Source organism: Lotus japonicus, chromosome 1, assembly GCF_012489685.1.
Source record: "Lotus japonicus ecotype B-129 chromosome 1, LjGifu_v1.2".
In the NCBI taxonomy this organism is placed as follows: Eukaryota; Viridiplantae; Streptophyta; class Magnoliopsida; order Fabales; family Fabaceae; genus Lotus; species Lotus japonicus.
Genome location: NC_080041.1, coordinates 112,754,924 through 112,774,669, shown reverse-complemented (window position 1 = coordinate 112,774,669; position 19,746 = coordinate 112,754,924). Strand labels below are relative to the sequence as shown.

Here is a 19,746-nt window from a genome sequence, read left to right as displayed (position 1 = left end):
GGTAAAATCCAAATTTTGCAGCTAAGCACTCATTATCTGTTACAATATATCACGGAAAAGTTTCCTTATGCACATAAATGATACCAATATTGAAATAAATACATCTGAATCTGAGTAGCATTTTTTGTAGCTATGTACTCTGTACAGGAAAACCAATAAAAAAATGTGGTTAAAACACTTAGTTACCTCAAAAGGAAGAACTCAGTCCAAAACCCTTATAAATTCTTCTTGCTGCCTTGTATAGACTGGGGACAGCAATTCCCCATATCCCATTCCTCAACCCTGAGAAAAGAAATGCATATTACAATATACATCTGATTCTATCAGGGAGTGTGTGAGAGAGTTCAAAATTGTCTTGATACATGGAAATCCACCTATGGGAGAAAATCCTTTATATAAGCCAGTAGAAGTTTAGATCTAGTTGGAATTCATTTGTAGAGTATGAAAAACAGTTGAGTAGCAATCTTCTCAAACTGATTCTGAAAAGAGGGATACTCATCTTCCTGGGGCATAGCATTTACTATTTTTAGGCCAACATGAGTTTGTTCCCTGTATTGTTAAAAAGTCATCATTATCAGCATATACAAACAAACAACTCAAGATCTATCAGGATAATTATCACAAGTAAATATATAGGATTACATTTTCTAAGAATATTTTATTTAACAATACCAAAAGAGACAGGCCAGGCATTCCATCTAAGATATACCTTTCAAAATTATGATTTATACACACCTCCACTCCTTTTCCACCTTCCCTTTTCCACCTTCACTTTCTATCTATTTCTCTCTTCTCTAACAATCAAATCACCTATCACATCTTTACTTTCTCTCTCCTTTCTGCCTATCTCTCTCTTCCTCCACCTCTTCACACCTCATGATTATTCTTTCAAAATAACAAAAGGGTAATCTATAAATAATAGAAACATAACCAACCTAATCACATATGATGATTTTTCTCCAAGTTAAGTTAGTGGTAAAAGTTCAATAAGAGCTGTTAAACTAACCACTTTTGTCGAACTATAACTTCCTTTTATGGTGGCCTTAAGTGAATGTAGCCTCACTAGAAATAAATGTTATAAAATCTTTGTGGAGTTAAACTTCGTGTTCTGGCACATTAGATAAGCAGTAAGGTGAGTACCCAAATCAAAGGAGCATTATACACGGTCTGTTTTCATTAACAAAGTTTAGATGTTTAAGTTCTTAAACTGAAAAAGGAGGGGCAATAGCAACTTACATCAAATCTACTCTCCTTTAAGCTTTCTAGTGACTCGGCAAGCTCAACTTGCTTTGAAGCAGTTGCAAGTAGCGCCTGGAATGAAATAGCAAACTCAATCAACATAGTGATGTTGATTCTTTAAATTATATGCCCTTCAAAGGGACCAATTTTATCTTTGGAGAGTGGCAGTACCTTCTTTGTCTTTTGCAAGTCATATTCTATAGATTTTATACGACTCAATGACTCTTGAAGAATATTTTCTTTCTCAGGAGGAATTGTTCTTGGTTTATTTGTCATCTGAGTTACTACTGTCTCTAAATTCTGCAACCTCTGCCAAAGTGGCTCATTTATTGCCGGAGAGATCAATTGTTCCTGAGAATTGGATTCAATTAACTCGGCTTTCTGATGGCTTCCTGGTCGAACCACAAAATAATTCCTCACAGCTGTAAATACTACATAAATACAAGCTAACACTTTGACTATGACTTGAGTCAAAATACTTGTGATGCAGGGAATTAGCTTCTTTGGTGGTCTTCTGGGATGATTGTTGTTTGAATCACCTATACATGCACCATTTTTTAAAAGAAACACTTAATGCAGGAAACAAAATGTCAAACTGTATCAAACAAGTAATTAAGCTTCTTGCATCAACATTTCAGGAACAAATAATACCATATTCTAGAGCATATGAACTTAAACTACAAAGAAGGTCTTTGGCACTAAAGAAAAATAAAGCAATGAATATCCATTATAGGATAACTGTTTAGGGTCTAAATATTAGGGATTAAGTTTATTTTAATTTAGGAATCTATCATTTTATTTTGTCAATATTTTATTTAGAGAGTCTATCTTTTAATTTCTGATATTATATTTTATTATGATTCATATTTACCAGGATTATTATATCTTTTAAGATATTATCTTTGTTACCTATTGGAGGAACCAGCCTCTAGAGAGGAACCCGCCTCTTATTTATCTTTATTTTCCAGTTTATAATAAAAATACCAAAAAATATCTTTATCGTCTTTTCTCTATTGATACCGCTGTTCGGATTTTTCCGATCCTAACAATTGGTCCAACCTGTCGGATCTGAATTCCGCCAGCCACCATCACGCACCACTGCCCTTTCTGTTTGCCTCTACCGCACCTGCCATTGTTCGTGCGTACTGTCCACCGTACTGTTCATCTGCCGTTTTGGGTTTTGCTTGCACGCTCCTGCCCATTCGTGCTTCGATCTGCTGTTCTGGGCGTTTATTGTTTTTTTTTCCGAAGTTCTTGCCCTAATGGACATGGAGGGATGACAGACTATTATGGAGGAGTTTCTCAAGTTTGACGGGGTAGATCTGATGTCTTGGATCGCTCGAGCCCAGAGATTTTCAAGGAACACCGTTTGCAGGAGCCAGATAAGGTGCAATTGACATTCATTAGCATGGATGGGCCAGCCAGTCGTTGGTTTTATTTTTTCTGTTATCATTCTCTTGACCTTACTTGGAATTCGTTTATCTCACTCTTGCTTCGACGTTTTGGTACCCTTTTTGAGCAGCTGCAATGTCTCAGACAGAGTGGTAGCGTTGACGCTTATGTGCGAGAATTTGAAGCTCTTGTGGTCAAAATTCCTAATCTTTCTGAAGTTCAGTTGTTGAATTATTTTGTGAATGGCCTCAAACTAGAGATACGTTATTGGGTGCGTTCTTTCCGCCCTACCAATGTGTCGTGTCATCGAATTTGCAGGAGTTGAGGAATTATGCCTTGCTCAAGGACAACCACCAGCTGATGCAGTTTTTTAGCCTCCTCCTTCTCACACTGTGCGGGAAATTGTTACTAGTATTCCAGTGGAAGAAGAAGACGTACTCAAGGAGGACTCAAGCAACCAACATGCTGCGCTTTCTTTTGAGATTTATAATGAGTCCACGCAAGACACTCCTTTGCCAATGGAAGGTGTCACAGAAGATGCTGCCAATATGCCCCACATCTCTAGTATTAAGCTTTCTGGAAGCACAATCTCTATGGTAGATGCTCCGATGTCAATGAATATGAATGCTGTTAAGATTGAAAAGTTTGGCAATGCAGATGTTTTCAAGCATCTGAGTACACATGGACTTTGTGGAGAATGATGGCCACTCGACGCAGAGGGGTGAGCCCTCAATGCAGATGAAGCTATGGGTCCTCAATATGTTTACCAAGTGCCCTCCTCCAGTGCCTCCGGATATTGACAGTTTGGCACTTGCTGATTTGGAGATTCACCCGGATTGTCGCTTACAATGGGATCCGGGAGGAGAAGATTTTATCTACTAGCTTGCAACCTTGAGGACAAGGTTGATTTTTTGGGGGAGAATTGTTAGGATTTAAATATTAGGCATTAAGTTTATTTTAATTTAGAAATCAATCTTTTTAGAGTCAATATTTTACTTTAGGAGTTTATATTTTATTTAGAGAGTCTATCTTTTAATTTAAGATATTATCTTTTATTATGATTCATATTTTATCAGGATCATATCTTTTAAGATATTATAAATAGGAGTATCCTCCTTAGGTTAGAGTCATGGAATTGAATTATTGAGTTGTAAAGGAACCAACCCTATTGGAGGAACCAGCCTCCGGAGAGGAACCAGCCTCTTATTTTATTTTCCATTTTTTTATAATAAAAATACCAAAAAACATTTTTGTTGTCTTTTCTCTATTGATACCGCTGTTAGGATTTTTCGGATCTAACAATAACCTTAGAGTGAGTGTCCATCCCATCCCGGCAAAGTCCAAGAAGCTCATATGTGTCACATCAAAAGGTTAAGTCTGGATCGAATGAAATGATTTGCTAAAAACTTTAGACTACATTAAATTTCTCCTTTCATTTTCTCCAGACTCAAGTCATGCTATTGTAAACCAAGATTGCTCTTGGGATATGATGAATGTATAATTATCATTTTTTACAGGCCATACCATGAACATCATTTGATAAACATAAAAAAGGGGCAGCAGGGTTCACGAAAGCTCACGCAATGTGTGGGGTCCGAGGAAGAGTTTGACCACTTGGTCTATTTTATGCAGCCTTTATTTTTTTACACAAGAGGCTATTTCCAGGACTTGAACCTGTGACCTTAGATGTGGTAACAACGTTTTACTGTTGCAACAAGGCTCCATCAAATAAAGACAATAAAACACAGATCAATTCCTAATTAGAAAACAACAGGCTGAGATCACGTACTTGTTGAATCAACAACACCAACTTCACTGGCAGCATTGACAGGCTCAACTAGGTTGCGCATAGATGCCAAGTCTCTCATATTTTTCTGAAATGTGATTCCATATCATACATGAGTTGCAGATATCCTATTGTTTAGACAAAAGCTACGAGATAACGTGCTATAATGCAAAAAGATAAATAGACAAGTTACAGAAATTTATCTTTTAGTCATCAATTACAAATTATATAGACTTTCAATGTTATTCCAAATCTCTTCCCTTCTTTTTGGCATCTGTGTTATTTCACACGAATAATTCTATCAACATATATGTCAGATGTTGCAGGTATGGGGCTCAAGAAGGTGACTCATTAACTGACAATTTAATATATCGAAACTCAAGAAACACATAAAAGTAAATATTAACGTTAAAAAAGATTTCCAAATTGATCTGAAATCTTTTTCTTTTGGTTTAGTTTATCCTGAACTTTTTTAATTTAGAACTAAAATATCCCCACCAATATTTCCCTCAGCCCAAAACCACAGACTTTAGCTGGTATTGGAAACCAAAAAGTGTTTCACTAACTATCCACTTTGTTCAAATAAGCCAATGTATAATCAGAAGCAAAAACTCAATGTTAAAAGAGAAAGAAAACAAATATGTTTTTCTTGAATTTCCAAGATATATGGATTTGGACAACTAAAATGCACTGAAGTTACCAGGGACTCTCTAAATCCTTTTAATAGTAAAAGAAAATATTCATCAGGGGTTGGTTCACGAATCCACTCAACAGGCCTTGATAGTAGCAAGCAGGACAGTTAAAAATATTGTCAACTATACGTCAAAACATTAATAATTCATAATCATTGTTGCATTTCCTTTCAGTTAAATATGACATACGAAAAATAATTTTAAAATAAGTGCTTATTAAATGAGTAGCAGTCTGTGATGTTCTGATAGGGAGGGACCCCTAATTTAAAGGTTACAGCCGCCGAAAGGGTAGGGGCACAGTCAGTTTCTGGTTTGAGTTTGTTATGACGAGTCAGTTACTTTATGTTTGAGTCATTTATTTCTGGTCATGCAACTTGTGTCAGTTATGTTACCAAATTGATAAGTATAGAAAGAGAATTTGGATTTATTGAAATAGAAACAAGAGAGTTTCCTCGCAGAAGTTACTTACAAATCCCACATGTTCGACCATTTCTCTCCCTACCAATTTACTTCTGAATTTCCTCATAATTAATCAATCTGACACATTCTGAAGTAAATTGGTAAGGAAATCCAGGATTTGTATGTGACTAGTGACTACTGAGAGGAAACTCTCTTGTTTCTATTTCAATAAATCCCAATTCACTTTCTATACTTTTCATGTTCATTGTTTGGAAGATGAGAATATATATCCAAGGATTTGAAACTCACACATGGGACGTATAAGAAAGATTAAAACACAAATCGGGAAAATAAAAAGACAGCTCACTTGGTCACTAGAAGGAACTGATCGCATGAAGGTTGAAGGACTCAATCTTGCTTCTGATGCTGATCCAGTTTCCGATATTTCAGTGCTTGTAACCTGTGAAGAAACAGTCGTGACACATAAGTAAAGCTCTACAATGTGTAAAAAAGTTAAACAAGACTAATCAAGTGCGCGGGAAAAAATATTGCTCTAGAACTTAACTAATTTATTAGTGAGCTTGCTAGCATATGACTTCACATCTGACTCATTGGCAACAGAAGAAGTTCCGTATTTTGTTGGCTTTGTTGCTTCCCTGGAATTTAACAACTGTAAAGAACAAATGAGTATTAGAAGTAGAATTGAGCAATAACTCTTAAATAGAATTCAAACAAATGCAGGAGTGACAATCATAATACCATACTTTCAAAATGTCAGGATCGCTCCAAGGTCCCTTGTTAGATCTAAGACACCCTCCACTATTTTGGCATGAACAACCTCCGCCCAGGAAATCGGGAAGTTGGCTGTTTACAAAGAAAATGCCCATACAGTATTAATTACTACAGACAAAGAAGCACATAATTAATTAAAACAGAACTAAAACAACACAAACCTTGAGTCTATAACCTCTAACAATCTGCTCTGGAACTTGTTCCCTAAAACCTGTAAATTCAGCATGAATCATTTACAGAGCTCATTCATTCCTAAAGTCAAAGCACATAAAGAAAGATAGTTATATACGTTTATTTTGGCTGTGGTCCTTGGATCCAGAAATCCTTTTGCTGTATTCCATAGTAGCTTGAACCCACTACCAGCATTAACAATGAACATCTGATTTAATGTCTGAAAAAAGAGCACATTCAGAAATAAATGATGCCTGTATACCCAAGTTTGTGGTAATGGGACTATGCATGTAAGATTTTAAACCTAATTCAGGTTCCTATTACATGTATTTGAGTGCATGTTTACGCATGCACCCATGTCATAATAATTTCAAATCCTGGATAGAGCGCATAGCGGGCAACCCCAAAAACAGTAGCTGTATAGCACATAGCAAGATGGTTGCTTTTTCATACAGTCTATATACTTTGTGTATATATATACACATATGTAAATGCACAAAAAGGATAAAAAATCTTAAAATTCATGACATAAATAATTAATAATATCATGAATTAATGGCATTCAAAATGCTCAAGCCCCTTTTAAGTATGCTTCTGAAGCGAAATCCCTGAAATATACGCCAAAAAAATACCCTAAAGTTAACATTTTGAGGGCATCTTTGGGTTTTCATCAGTCCAACTGAATAGCAACTAGATAGCGCACTGCAACGACCACTGTTCAGCCGTGACGACCGGTACTCTAAACTTCAACGCACGCAACAACTAGAGCCGCCAGGAGATGCTATGCGCCATGATGGCACTATAGCATTCCATTCACAACCCCTATGTGCATGACAATATGAATGGTACAATGAAAAAAGAAACCAAATGAACAGTGAACTTTGGAGGAAAATAATAAACACGCAAACAGACCTACGTCATGCTAAATTCACTTTTATCCATTCGTATTTTGTAATGAATGGACTGGACTGTTCTTTTTTCCCTCTTTAGTTACACAAACATAAGTGTATGCACTTTCTTTGCTCTTTTTTTTTCAAGAATTCTCCATAAAAGATATAAGAATTGAATTCTTGAGATTGTCACTTTAAATATCAATAAAGGAAAACAAAATATGTGCATCCATAAACGATTTGTTCACCAAGTTAAATTAAACTTCCTATAATATTTAGTTACCTCAGGATAGTTATCGCCATCAATTTTTTGCATACGCATAACAAGATCATGTGCAAGTTTGCTAAAGCTCACCCAATTCTGCAAATTTTTAAAAGGTAATGAGAAACTGACTTCACATAATGCTATTTAGTCTATTCTGAGATGCTGTTGTAAGCATAGAACATACCACGCCATGCACATCCAATATTGTTGTTGTTCTATGTATGTGCCGCTTTGCAGCAATAGAACATGCTGGGAATTTCTCTTTAAATATTTTCTCAAATCCCTGAACATGATATTTTAAAAACCGATCTACAGTGGTAACACTCATCAATTTGCTAGGTTCAACTTTGCCAAGTCTTTCAATATAAACTGGATGCCCCTCTTTGTCCACACCATGGTAACCATGAGGATAATAATGCTGGACCTCTTCATACTCCTTGTATATGAAATCCTACATATTATCCATTGTAAAAAATGTTCCTTCAGCAATGGAAATATTGAAATAATTCCTAATAAAAACAAATAATAATGGGAAATCTTCCGACACAGAATTTCTCCTCACAAGAACAACTTGCTTTGTATGGAAGTTTTGAGTTCAAAACTCAGCTAAGCTCTTTCAAACTTTGGGAACAAATTAATAAAAAAATGTTTTCCCTTTTAAGTAAAAGGAAAACAAACTATTGACAAACTTCACCTGTAAAATAGAATCTACACCATACTCCTTCCTCCAATGGAGCATATCTGCCCACATCTCGACCGTTTTATCAATGTCAAACTTTCTGGCCTTCAGAAACCTGCAGCTTGAAAGCATCAGCATCCTGTAATATGCTTTGTCAAAAGATTTTTTTATTTTGTACAAACAAGGTTTTTCCAATTCTTATCAGAAGTTCCCGATATAAAAATTCTCAAGCATCAAAGGATGGCTTCCCGATATAAAAATTCTCAAGCATCAAAGGATGGCAATCAGGATAAACAATCCGTTTTATTAAACAGGTAATCGGAACCCTCTTTAAAATATTAAAAATTCTCCAAATTGAAACAAAAATAATAATATAAAAGGTGAGGGAGAAACAACAAAACGCCCCTCCAGAAATGTTCTTCAAGTTGTTCCTTTGTGCGATTAATGTTCCTTGATTATGATAAGATATAAAAAACTGTACCTTTAACTCATGAATCAAAAGGGCACAAAAAAACAATGATATTTACATATATTTGACACCCATAAAGTGTTTAAATTGATCTATAAAAAGAAAGACTGCATACTCAGTAGAAAAGCAACTTTTGTTACACACATTCAGTTACCTCAGCATTGTGTGATAATCATCATGTGATTCTGGAAGCAAATCTCTTGTAAGTAGTGCTAAACGAAATGAATTGACAGCTTCTTCCTCTTTGGCATCACGTACATCTTCTATGAAAATTGAAGCAAGTTGATAATCGGCTACACGCTTACTACGCTTCCTGAGACAAGTGAGTCTTGTTGAAGTAGTCATTGGTTTTCTCCTAAGAGATCTGGATTGAGATTTCCTCCACTCGTCCTCAGATGTTTCAGGATCCAAACTTCTACTCCTCTCATCTTCTTGAACTAATAATTCTTCTCCTAAACCTATATTCACCAAACACAAACAGAATAATAAAGATATGTGCAACAAAATAAACATCACAATGCCAAACATGACTTAGGTTTTGTACCTGGCATTCTATTCAAGACGCAAACAACTCACGCCTAGACGATCACTGCACGAAGAGAAAACATGAACAACATTGAACATTAAACAACGGAATACACTCAAGAAAAATACGATGTTTACCAGGAATTCATGTTTAACATAATTAATATCTTAGTCAGCTGGATGAAATTCCTTAAAGAACAAAATCCAGGAAAGACCTTAGATCAATTAACAGACTCGACACAACATAATTGACATTGCATTAAACAATTACAAAGATGAGATGACCCCCAAATAAAACAAACAGAAGTAAAATAGAGAAGCACAATTGCAAATTCTAGGGAATTGAACATTCCACAGTTAAGGGCGGCTCACAGCTGAAGAAATCTACAACATATACCAAGTGTGACACACACAAGTAAACACACACCACTATTGAACTGGATCAAATCCTCGAATGAACTAAACACAAATCGCAGATCAAACGAAAAACATAAAAGATAAAAAGAATCCACGTGCACAAAAATCCAGAAAATTAGAAAAAGAGAACCGAAAATCGTAGATCAATCGAGAAACTGATAATCCATTGAAGAGTGATCGGAGAAAACAGCATTGCGTTGGTGAAACGGCGTCGCTTAAATACATACCTGGCGTGGAAAAAGCAGAATGTGAATCGATTTCTGAGATCGAAATGGCGCTCGCGTCGCGCCCTCTTGTTGTTCAGAGTATCGGAATCCGTACGGAGCTGAAGACAGAGACACGCGGAGAGAGAGAGAGATGAACACCGACGAAGGGAACAAAATGGAATAACAAACAAGAGGAGCGAGAGAGAGAGAGAGAGAGAGAGAGAGAGAGAGGAAGGTACGTCAGTGTCAAAAGCGTTAGCAGTGGCGTGCAACGGCCGCTTTTGCTACGCGCTAACGGCGGCTGTTTGGTTCGTTGGTTGGTAACATTCATTCTGGTACTCCGTTTTTTAACGGGAGATCATGGGTGGAGCTTGGATCAGGTACGGTTCATTCCAGGATAATGGGGTGGGAATTTAATAGAAGTTGGAACTTGGAAGTGCATTTTTCTATTTCTAACCAATTCCGAATGTCATCACATTTGCCCTCGTTACATGAAAATATCATTCCGTTTTTTATTATTATTAACTGAAAAAAACTCATTCGTTCAATTAGAGTTCAAGAAAGAATTAAATGATATTTTTCCGAGAAATGTCCTCACATAAACAATAAATGAGAAAAGATAACATACATTCTAAAGTGTGAAATAGAAAAATATCATGAAAATTAATTGCATTCTTTAATATTTGTGTTTCTTTTCTCCATTAACAGTTATATATGAACAGAGGTATTATTAAGTAACTAGAGAGGTGAAAACAAACTCGTTTGAAAGCACATCGCCGCTTGGTTCTCCTTGCAAGCGGCACCCTCATTTTGACCCTCCGGATTGATTTAGAAGTTTTATCTTATGGAAGCAGCATGTACATGTGATTTTTGTGATGAAGAAAAGATGAAAGAAAGAAGATTTAAGCCATGAAAGACACATGGTGCGCAAGATGGGAGAGAGAATACTAAAACTGTGATATCATACTAAAACAGATGGGAGAGAGAATACTAAAACCTATGAGAGACAACATAAACTCTACAAAAAAACATGTAGTTTGTTCATATGACTCTTGGAAGCAGAGGTTCCAATTTAGTGAGAATATGTACTTGAAAACCTCAAAGAAAGAGCAAGAGTGAAAAGAAGAGAAACAAGGCCCAATCGAAAAAGATCCAGGTTCTAAGCCTCTGCTAGTAAAAGCAAGAGTGAAAAAGAAGAAAGAAAATGCTCAAATGAAAAGATACAACAAGTTGATCAAGTCATAGAGATTAAGATTGAGAGAACCTAAATCTATTAGCTTTATCATATACAACTCTTAGAGATGTATGCCTTTGCAGAAAATTTGTAAGCATTTCTTCAGTATGTATGAACTGAACTTCATGTAACCCAAAAATAATCTCTGGGCAGCCGAGGTTTGTACAACAATACATGTAAGAAGAAGCCCTAAAAATACTTGTGAGTGCCTGAAGAGGCATGAGAAAGAATACTTGAGTGTGCCTGAAGAAGCATGGTAAAGAATACTTATAAAGGACTGGATGTATCCATCTGACTTTGGGTGAATTAAGATAAAATGTGTGTGTGCAATTGTTCGCTACCCTCTAAATCACTTATGTTGTCTGCCCTATGTTCTTATAGACGATGCCCTTCACTAAAGCAATTAGCAGATGACCGGGACCATCACAACGCACGCAACGATTTACGCTACGGACCTGCGGTAATCGCATCAGAAACAATTGAGCTAAATTTAATTTTATCAAATATTGTACTTCTATACTTTAAAATAAATGAACTGTTAATGGTAAAAAAAGGAGTAAAGATTTTCCTTAAACTTAAAAAATTGTATCAACTAAGTGGAACATCATCCAAAAGAAAATTATAAATTTCATGTCATGAAATAATTGAGTTTTTTTTTTAAATCTTTTTAACCTGAAATAAAATAAAGGAAATTAGTTTTAATATCACTTTTTTAATTTTCTCGCCACTCAAACAAAAACCAATTACACACCACACTTATAAGTGCAGAAAATAAAATTATACGGTTCATATACTAAAGTGTGGAAACCGATGACATTAATATTTAAGGGTGACATGAAACTCATTTTCAAATAACTGAAATAAGGGTTGAATGGAATGAAGGGTGAAGGATTTAGGGTTCGAGTCCTAAGGAGAGACTAAATTACTAACAACTAACATTTGTCTATAAAAAAACTTAAGAGTTGTTGCAGGCCACGTGGAGACACGATGGTGATGAAATTAAAGGTATTTTGGTTCTTTATGTGGCCGACCTCCACGTGAGAATAACCCTTAGCGGGCCCCTGTTACCACACTTTTTATTTTATGAGCCCTCTTACCACACATGATAAATTATTATTATTAATTAATTAATTAATTAAAAACAAAAGAGTAAAAGACAGCAGAGAAAATAGGAATTTCTTTCTATTTGACTAGTGCTGTGTTCTTTTTTGGGGTTTGACTGTTTCATTGTGTTTGTTCTTTGGATCCTACGCCCCCTCACCACCCCAAACGAATTATAGAATCCACTAGTTGTAGTTGGCAAGGACATGCAATTGCTTCGGCATCATAAAGTGAGAAAAAAATGGGCTGTCCTTCGTTTTCTCCATTACAAGATTGATGATTTCTGAGTGTGAACCATCATTGTTAGTTTCAATAGTCCGTGTAGCTTCTCATGAAACAATTAGTATATTTTAAGTTAGATTTAATTGCACTTTTAGTCCCCACTTATACTCTACGTAGTTTTGGTGTTTAAAGTTAAAAAATTACAATTTTCGTCTCACATGTTTATCTCGTTAACACTTTTGATTTTCCATCCAATTTTTAACAATTTTGGCTTAAAAAATAATTAAAAATAAAACCTAATAACCTTCATAATCTTTATCTCCTTCTTCCATCATCATCAGCATCTTCTCCATGACTCCATCCTAAACCTGAAAAAATTAGAAAAAAATTCAGTGTGCGTGTCAACTGCTGCAAACAACTCCATAGCTATTCCCCATTACTTCAAGAATTGTGTATCTATTGATATTCGTACTATATATGTGAAAAATTCTACCTCTTTAATTTCCTATGCATTGATATGTTATGAAAAATAATATGTTCTATACAACTCATTACCAAAGAGAAACTAACTACAATCAAGTGGAAATATACATAAAGAACCAAATCAAACTATGAATGAGTATAATAGATTAACAAATCTTTCAGTTCCAGCTTTATAGGTCGAGACACAACACAGTTTTATGGGTAAATAGTCACATTGGTCCCTGGATGTTCGCACCGACTTCAGAATCGTCCCTGTATGAATTTTATTAGGCTCGCGGTCCCCAGATGTGGCAAAAAATAGTCATATTAGTCCCTGACGTTAAAATCCCCTAACGTCCGTTAACCCAATTAATAAAAGTCAACATTATATTTCTAATTTTCTTTCACTTTGGTCCCTTTCTTCTTTCTTCCACCCTCTTCACCCCCTCCTTCCATCATTTTCACCAAAACCCACCCCCCATCATGCTTCAGAAACCCAGAACGTAAACCCACAAACCCAACTCAGATTTAACACCAAATCAACCCCCTTCACCACCAATCTGAAGCTTTTCTCACCAAACACTGAAAACCCAACATCCATAGCCACACCCACCTTCCGTAACCGAACCAACCAGCCTCCTTCCTCATTCAAACCTCCGACCCAGATCTGGTTTATCCTTTCTCTCATTCCCCAAAGAGCAGTACCCAAATCCAGGTTCAGGGATTTGGACACATATCTGAGATTTATCTTCACCGAGGTCTGGAGTGAGGGGGGTGGTGACCGAAGAACTTGAATCAGGTGGTTGGTATTTTACTCATGGAGGGTAAATTTAGTGTTAAATATGAGTTGGGTTTGTGTTAAATCTGGGAGAGAAGGTTTGGGCATGGTTGGTTGAAGAAGGAGAAGAAGAGTGTTGATGATGATGATATGAAAAAAAAAGAAAAAAAAAAGGGAATGGGTTGATGAAGAAGGGGAGGAGTTTTTGGTGAAGATGATGGAAGAAGGAGATGAAGATGAATAAAGTGAAGATGAACAAGATGAAGATGAAGGAAGTGAAGATTGTGGGTTTACGTTCTGGGTTTCTGAAGCATGATGGGGGGTGGGTTTTGGTGAAAATGATGGAAGAAGGGGGTGAAGAGGGTGGAAGAAAGAAGAAAGGGACCAAAGTGAAAGAAAATTAAAAAGATAATGTTGACTTTTATTAATTGGGTTAACGGACGTTAGGGGATTTTAACGTCATGGACTAATATGACTATTTTTTGCCACATATGGGGACCGCGAGCCTAATAAAATTCATCCAGGGACGATTCTGAAGTCGGTGCGAACATCCAGGGACCAATGTGACCATTTACCCGCAGTTTTATTCCATCATCTTAGTCATATTTTTCAACCCCAAAAACCTTCTCCTCTTCGTCATCTTTTTCAACCCAGCAAACCCAAAAACCTCCTAATAAGCACATAAACCCCTCCCCTCTACACTTTCCTACATTACATTTCATTCCCATACTTTCTGCAACTAGGGCTTTTTTTTTTTCCTTCAGAGGCTATTTTTTGGTCTTTTTGGGCTGGTATTTTTTTTTGGGTGTGGTCCCTTTTCGGGCTTTTTTCAGGTTTTTTTTTACTTTTGTTCCCTGTTGAGAATAGTGTAAATCCTAACTATTTTCTCACAATTATACAATGCAGATTTTTGTTTAAAAAAAACTTGGTATTGCATTTATCAAGGAAAGCATATACTAATTGCGTATAATAATTAAATGAATATCTTAATGAATAAGGAAAGCAAAATTTGGACTATAAAATCACAATGGTTGAGTACCTAAAGAGGCGTGTGGGGACTTCAATTTCTTAGGTTATTTTGTGGGTCGTGTTCACGCGTTAGGTTTGTTTTCATCTCTAAGCCATGAACGCGCCTCATGATGTTCCCATTCTCCCTTCAGAAATTTTGATTGAAATTCTTTCATGGCTACCCGTGAAAACCCTCATGCGGATCCAGTGTGTTTCCAAGTCATGGAAATCACTCATCAGCGACGACCCAAAGTTTGCAAAATTGCACCTCAATAGATCGCCCAACAACACGCACATCCTCCTTACATTTAACGATGACATCAATTACGACGATGAGGAAACTCGTTTCATTTTGTGCTCTATGCGTCATTTGTTGGAGGAGCCGTCGTCCATGATCAATGAAGACAAGTGCTATCATCTGAAGGGAAAGTATTTGGTCATTGGATCCTGTAACGGCTTGGTCTGCTTGGGAAACTTTCATGATGCTGGCCAAATTAAAGAATTTTGGGTTCGATTTTGGAACCCGACCACACGCTTGAATTCTGAAAAGTCACCAACCTTTCAAATGAACTTGTAAACTCAGGAGTTCGTATCGTTGGGTAAGATGAACTATGGGTTCGGCTATGATGATTTACATGACACTTATAAGGTTAGTATAATTTGAATTCCAACCCTTTTGAAGATAGTTATTTGAGAATGCAAAACAATATATGAGAAATTATTTTGTTTCAGATCTAATTAAATAGTACCAAGATTCTAAATTGTTATTAATTTAGTGACTACATTGTAATCCTTCATATTCTGAAAAATTGAAGATGAATACAGCCATATCGATATTAGTTACGGTCAGTATAGGCCATAAAAGATCAATATCATATGTTCCTAAAGAGTATTCATGGTAAAATTTCATTGTTTGGACAAAAAATGAGACATCATTAGGGAACAAATGATCTAGCAAAAAAACACCACATTACGGATAATAATTTAAAACTATAATACCACTGAGAATTATAATACCACTTGGATTAATTCAATCATGCAATCAGATTTAGTATTCTTTGCATTAAGAAGAATTTTACCAGCTAAACTAGTCTTTAATGTGAAAATGATGTATTCTTTGGTTGAAGTCAATCCTCACTTCAAATTAGCTTGAAGACTCATTAGATTATAATATATAGTGATGAATTTAACGTGCAAATTAGTCAATTTAATTTGAATAATGAAATGAATATTTAAAGACTTTGTGTGACTTTCATTGCTCAGCATACATGTATGATCCTTTTAGGTTAATTTTATCATTTACTCTTTCCTAGGTGGTGGTGGTGCTTTGGGATTGTGCTGAGCAAAAAATGGAGGTGAAGGTTCATTGCATGGGTGATAGTTGTTGGAGAAAGATTTTGAGCAACCCTGATTTCCCACTTTTGCTAAATCAAATCGGTGGACATTTTGTGGGTGGTTGTGTTAACTGGTTAGCCATTGAAAAGTTGAATGGTCCCAATTATCAATGGGACAGTGTTACGCTCCAAAACTTGAAGATTGTTTCCTTTGACATGAGTAAGGAGGTATATAAGTTGATGTCGCTGCCAGAGGGTATTAGTGAAGTGCCTCATGTCGAGCCAGATCTTGGGGTTTTGGGGAATCACATGTGCCTTGTTCATGACCATGAAAGAACTCATTTTGTTGTGTGGCAAATGACACGATATGGAGTTCAAGAGTCTTGGACTCGGTTGGTGAGTATAAGTTATGTGCATCTTCAATGTTATGGTTTTTTGTTTCGTCCACTACCGATGTGCTTGTCTGAAGATGATGACTTCTTGTTGCTCGCCTACACTGAGGATGTTGTCATGTATAATCTAAGAGAGAATAGTTTGGAATATAGTATTCATCTTCCCAACAACAAAAATTGGTTAAGTGTCGAGGGTTATGTACAAAGTCTGGTTTCACCTCGTCAATATTAAGTTCTTATGTGAAAATTTGTTCTTATGAATTTATGAAGAATTACTAGTGGTGATTACTATTGGAGGCTCTTAAGCTGAACTAAATTGTTGGTGATTCAAATTTGTAGTTTCTAATTTATAGTTTTTCATCCACACTCCAAGGAGGTGGAAAAGAAGTATACAATAATAGTAGCAGAGAGAACTGAAATATGTAAAAGATTATATTAAAATTTGTCTTTTATGAATTTATGTTAAGTTATGCAATTGGTGATTATGGTAGGAGGTTCATTAGCTTGACTAGTTTTTTTTTTTTTGTGATTCGATCTATTGAATATTTATAATCAAGGATGTTTCTTCCACAATCTGTGGAGGTGGAAATGAAGTATAAAAGAAAAGTAGAAGTCAAAGATGCAATGTGCAAAAGATTATATTAAAATTTGTTCTTCCGAATTTATGTTGAATGATGCAAGTGGTGACTATTTACAGCGTTCATTAACTTGATCACTAGTTTGTTAGTGATTCCATTTGTGGTTTCTAATCATTAATTTATCTTTTAGCTCTAATTGCGTCACTCTTAGACAAGTAACATGTAAAGATTCAACTATCAACATAAATATGTACTAAAATCCTTTCACATAAACCACACAAAAATGTTATGATATAACATAACCAGATGCATGTTGGCCAAGTTGTGCAAGTTGTCCTAGCAAGAAGAGAGACCCAGCCTGCAAGATCTCATGATACAAGAGTACAAGACATGACAAAAAGAGATGAGAGATTGAAGGCACTGGAAATGCAAGTCTGAAACATATTTTCGTTGCCATCTCAAGGGACGCAAGGCAAACTTTCATTGTAGTTTCATTTTTCCTCTTTTTACTTGCTTTTGCAAATACACTTGGAAGTATATGCTTGTATTTCAAATTTTATGTTTTTTGGTTTCTTAATGTATCCTCACAACTGAAGCTCATGACATTAGACCCCGTGAGGCTTAAATATCACATTAACTGAGTAGGTCTCTCCAACAACTCTTTATAATTAATATGAGTGAACTATTTCATTTTAAATTGAATGTATTGGTAATCAAATGTGTCTACGAAAAATTATTACTTACTCTTAAAAAGTTGAAAATATATTTTATTTATCATCATATGCATTAAAGAGAACAACATAACTCAACTCAATCCATTATACAACAACATTCTCCAGGAGGGTAAACACCTTGACAAAATCCCCCTTTTGGATAGCCCAATTTAAGGCATGATGCTTTGCACGCCTTGTAATCTTCTCCAGGGCATCCCGGTAAGCATCTTAATTTTGGAATATATATTCCATTTGTTTGTCCTGCTGATACCACAAAATTAATATTTTTTAGCATAATGTGACTTTAGAAATTAAAAATTAAATTATTAATCTTGGTAACTATTAGAGATATACCATTAGAAAATTGTGAAATTTAGAAGTTTGTTCAAACAAACTTGTAAGTCCTACTTATATAGTAACACAAGATTTTGTTTTTTTGTTTCTTTTTAAGATAGACTATGAACACAAATAGGATAAATCTGTCAATTTCTTCTATGAGTTTGTAAGTTGGATGATGGAATTAGAAATAGAAATTAAGAGATAAAACTAACAATTTAACTTCCTTACCTAAGCCCATAACCAAAACCAAAGCAATGCACATAACCCTTAAAAGAAGAGATTGATGCATGCTAAAAGTCATTTTACAAGAGTTCACGTTTTTTTTTTCTTTGACGATAGAGGGCTAACAAAACATATTAGTACCACACATATATATGGGGAAAGAAATATGATAGTACTTTTAAAAAAAAAAAAGATAGTAATAATTAAAAATGGAGAATATGGTTAAATATGTTTTAGTCTCCGTAAATAGAGGTGAATTGGATTTGGTCATTCTAAAAAATTCATAATTTTTAGTCTCTAGCATTAATGAAATATGTGAAAACAGTCTTACAATTTTTAACCGCCACAAATACACTTGTGGCGATTTAAACTGTCAAAAAATGCACCGCGCAATGACTAACTTTACCTATTTAATTAATGTTGGTGACTAAAAGTTCTGCATTCTTTTTGGAGGTACCAAATACGATTCAACCGTATTTTACAGAAACTAAAAACATATTTAACATTGAAGATGACACGTAATTGTGATGGTGAGGTGATGGCTTCTGCGTGTTCCTTCCCAGTTTCCATAGACTCTCCTCTTCTGGTTGAGGCTTTGGGATTGCGGTGGACGATGCAACTAGCTGCTGACTTGAGGTTTCGTCGGATTGCTTTGGAGACGGATTGCTTGCAGTTGTTCAATTCTTGGATGTCTCATGAGGAGGGGCGCTCTTATTTGAGTTCCATTATTAGTGATTGTCATATTTTATTTTTCAGCTTTTGATTATGCTTATGTTTCTTTTGTTCGACGCACGGGTAATAATACTGTTGCGGATTTCCTAGCTAGAAACACTGACACTTATGCCAATATCGTATGGGTAGAAGAGGTTCCACTAAGGCACTAACTAGGGATGGCAATTTTGCCCAAACCCATGGGTACCCGCCCGAACCCGATCCGATTTGACGGACAAAAACCGAGTTGACTGGATTTGGGTTTGGGTTTGGGTTTTGCCCGTTACTGTAGCAGTTTATGGGTTTGGGTTTGGTATTAGTTAAATCCATGTCCATACCCGCCCAAACCCGAACCCAAAGATACCCAAAAAATAAAATTACAAAAAAATTCTCATACATGTATATATTTATAAACTTTGTTCTTAGTGTTTGATGATTAATTGTACTTTTATATGTTTGAGAAAGTAAACTCTAAATTATTGTTGTCTCACTTTGGTGATGGATGAGGATGAAAGTAGGTTATGGATCGGGTTCCTATTTCACGTAAGGAATGGGTTTGGGTTTGGGTTTCGGGTAAATCCAAAACCCAATGGGTCTGGGCATGGATTTCATTTTATCGCCCATAAGAGCTTGTGTTTGGGTTTGGGTTTGGGTTCTGAGATTTAGGTTTGGGTTTGGTAATTGTAAAACCCGTGCCCGATCCTACCCATTGCCATCCCTAGCACTAACA

The 19,746-nt window shown here is 35.8% G+C and overlaps 1 protein-coding gene and 1 pseudogene across 2 annotated transcripts; one reads left to right on the top strand and one right to left on the bottom strand.

Annotated features, from left to right (window-relative positions):
- Positions 1–47: 47 nt before the first annotated feature.
- LOC130729350 (phosphatidylinositol/phosphatidylcholine transfer protein SFH9) lies at positions 48–10,313 on the bottom strand. Of its 2 annotated transcripts, none has more exons than XR_009015966.1 (16): positions 9,944–10,294; positions 9,319–9,363; positions 8,929–9,232; positions 8,321–8,420; positions 7,811–8,077; positions 7,645–7,722; positions 6,590–6,691; positions 6,462–6,511; positions 6,273–6,372; positions 6,074–6,178; positions 5,876–5,968; positions 4,421–4,505; positions 1,411–1,778; positions 1,237–1,311; positions 375–549; positions 48–282 (listed from the first exon to the last, which is right to left on the bottom strand). XR_009015966.1 is itself a non-coding variant. In XM_057581076.1 (16 exons), the coding sequence occupies exons 3-16, from the start codon at positions 9,323–9,325 to the stop codon at positions 496–498; spliced, it is 1,788 nt and encodes a 595-aa protein (XP_057437059.1). In that variant the 5' UTR covers positions 9,326–9,363; positions 9,944–10,041; positions 10,162–10,313; the 3' UTR covers positions 48–495. The 2 variants fall into 2 exon arrangements, 1 of the variants encoding a protein (XP_057437059.1); XM_057581076.1 differs by having other exon boundaries at positions 48–549; positions 9,944–10,041; positions 10,162–10,313.
- A 3,781-nt stretch (positions 10,314–14,094) lies between these two features.
- Positions 14,095–16,685, top strand: LOC130719662 (F-box/kelch-repeat protein At3g06240-like; annotated as a pseudogene).
- The last annotated feature ends 3,061 nt before the right edge of the window (positions 16,686–19,746 follow it).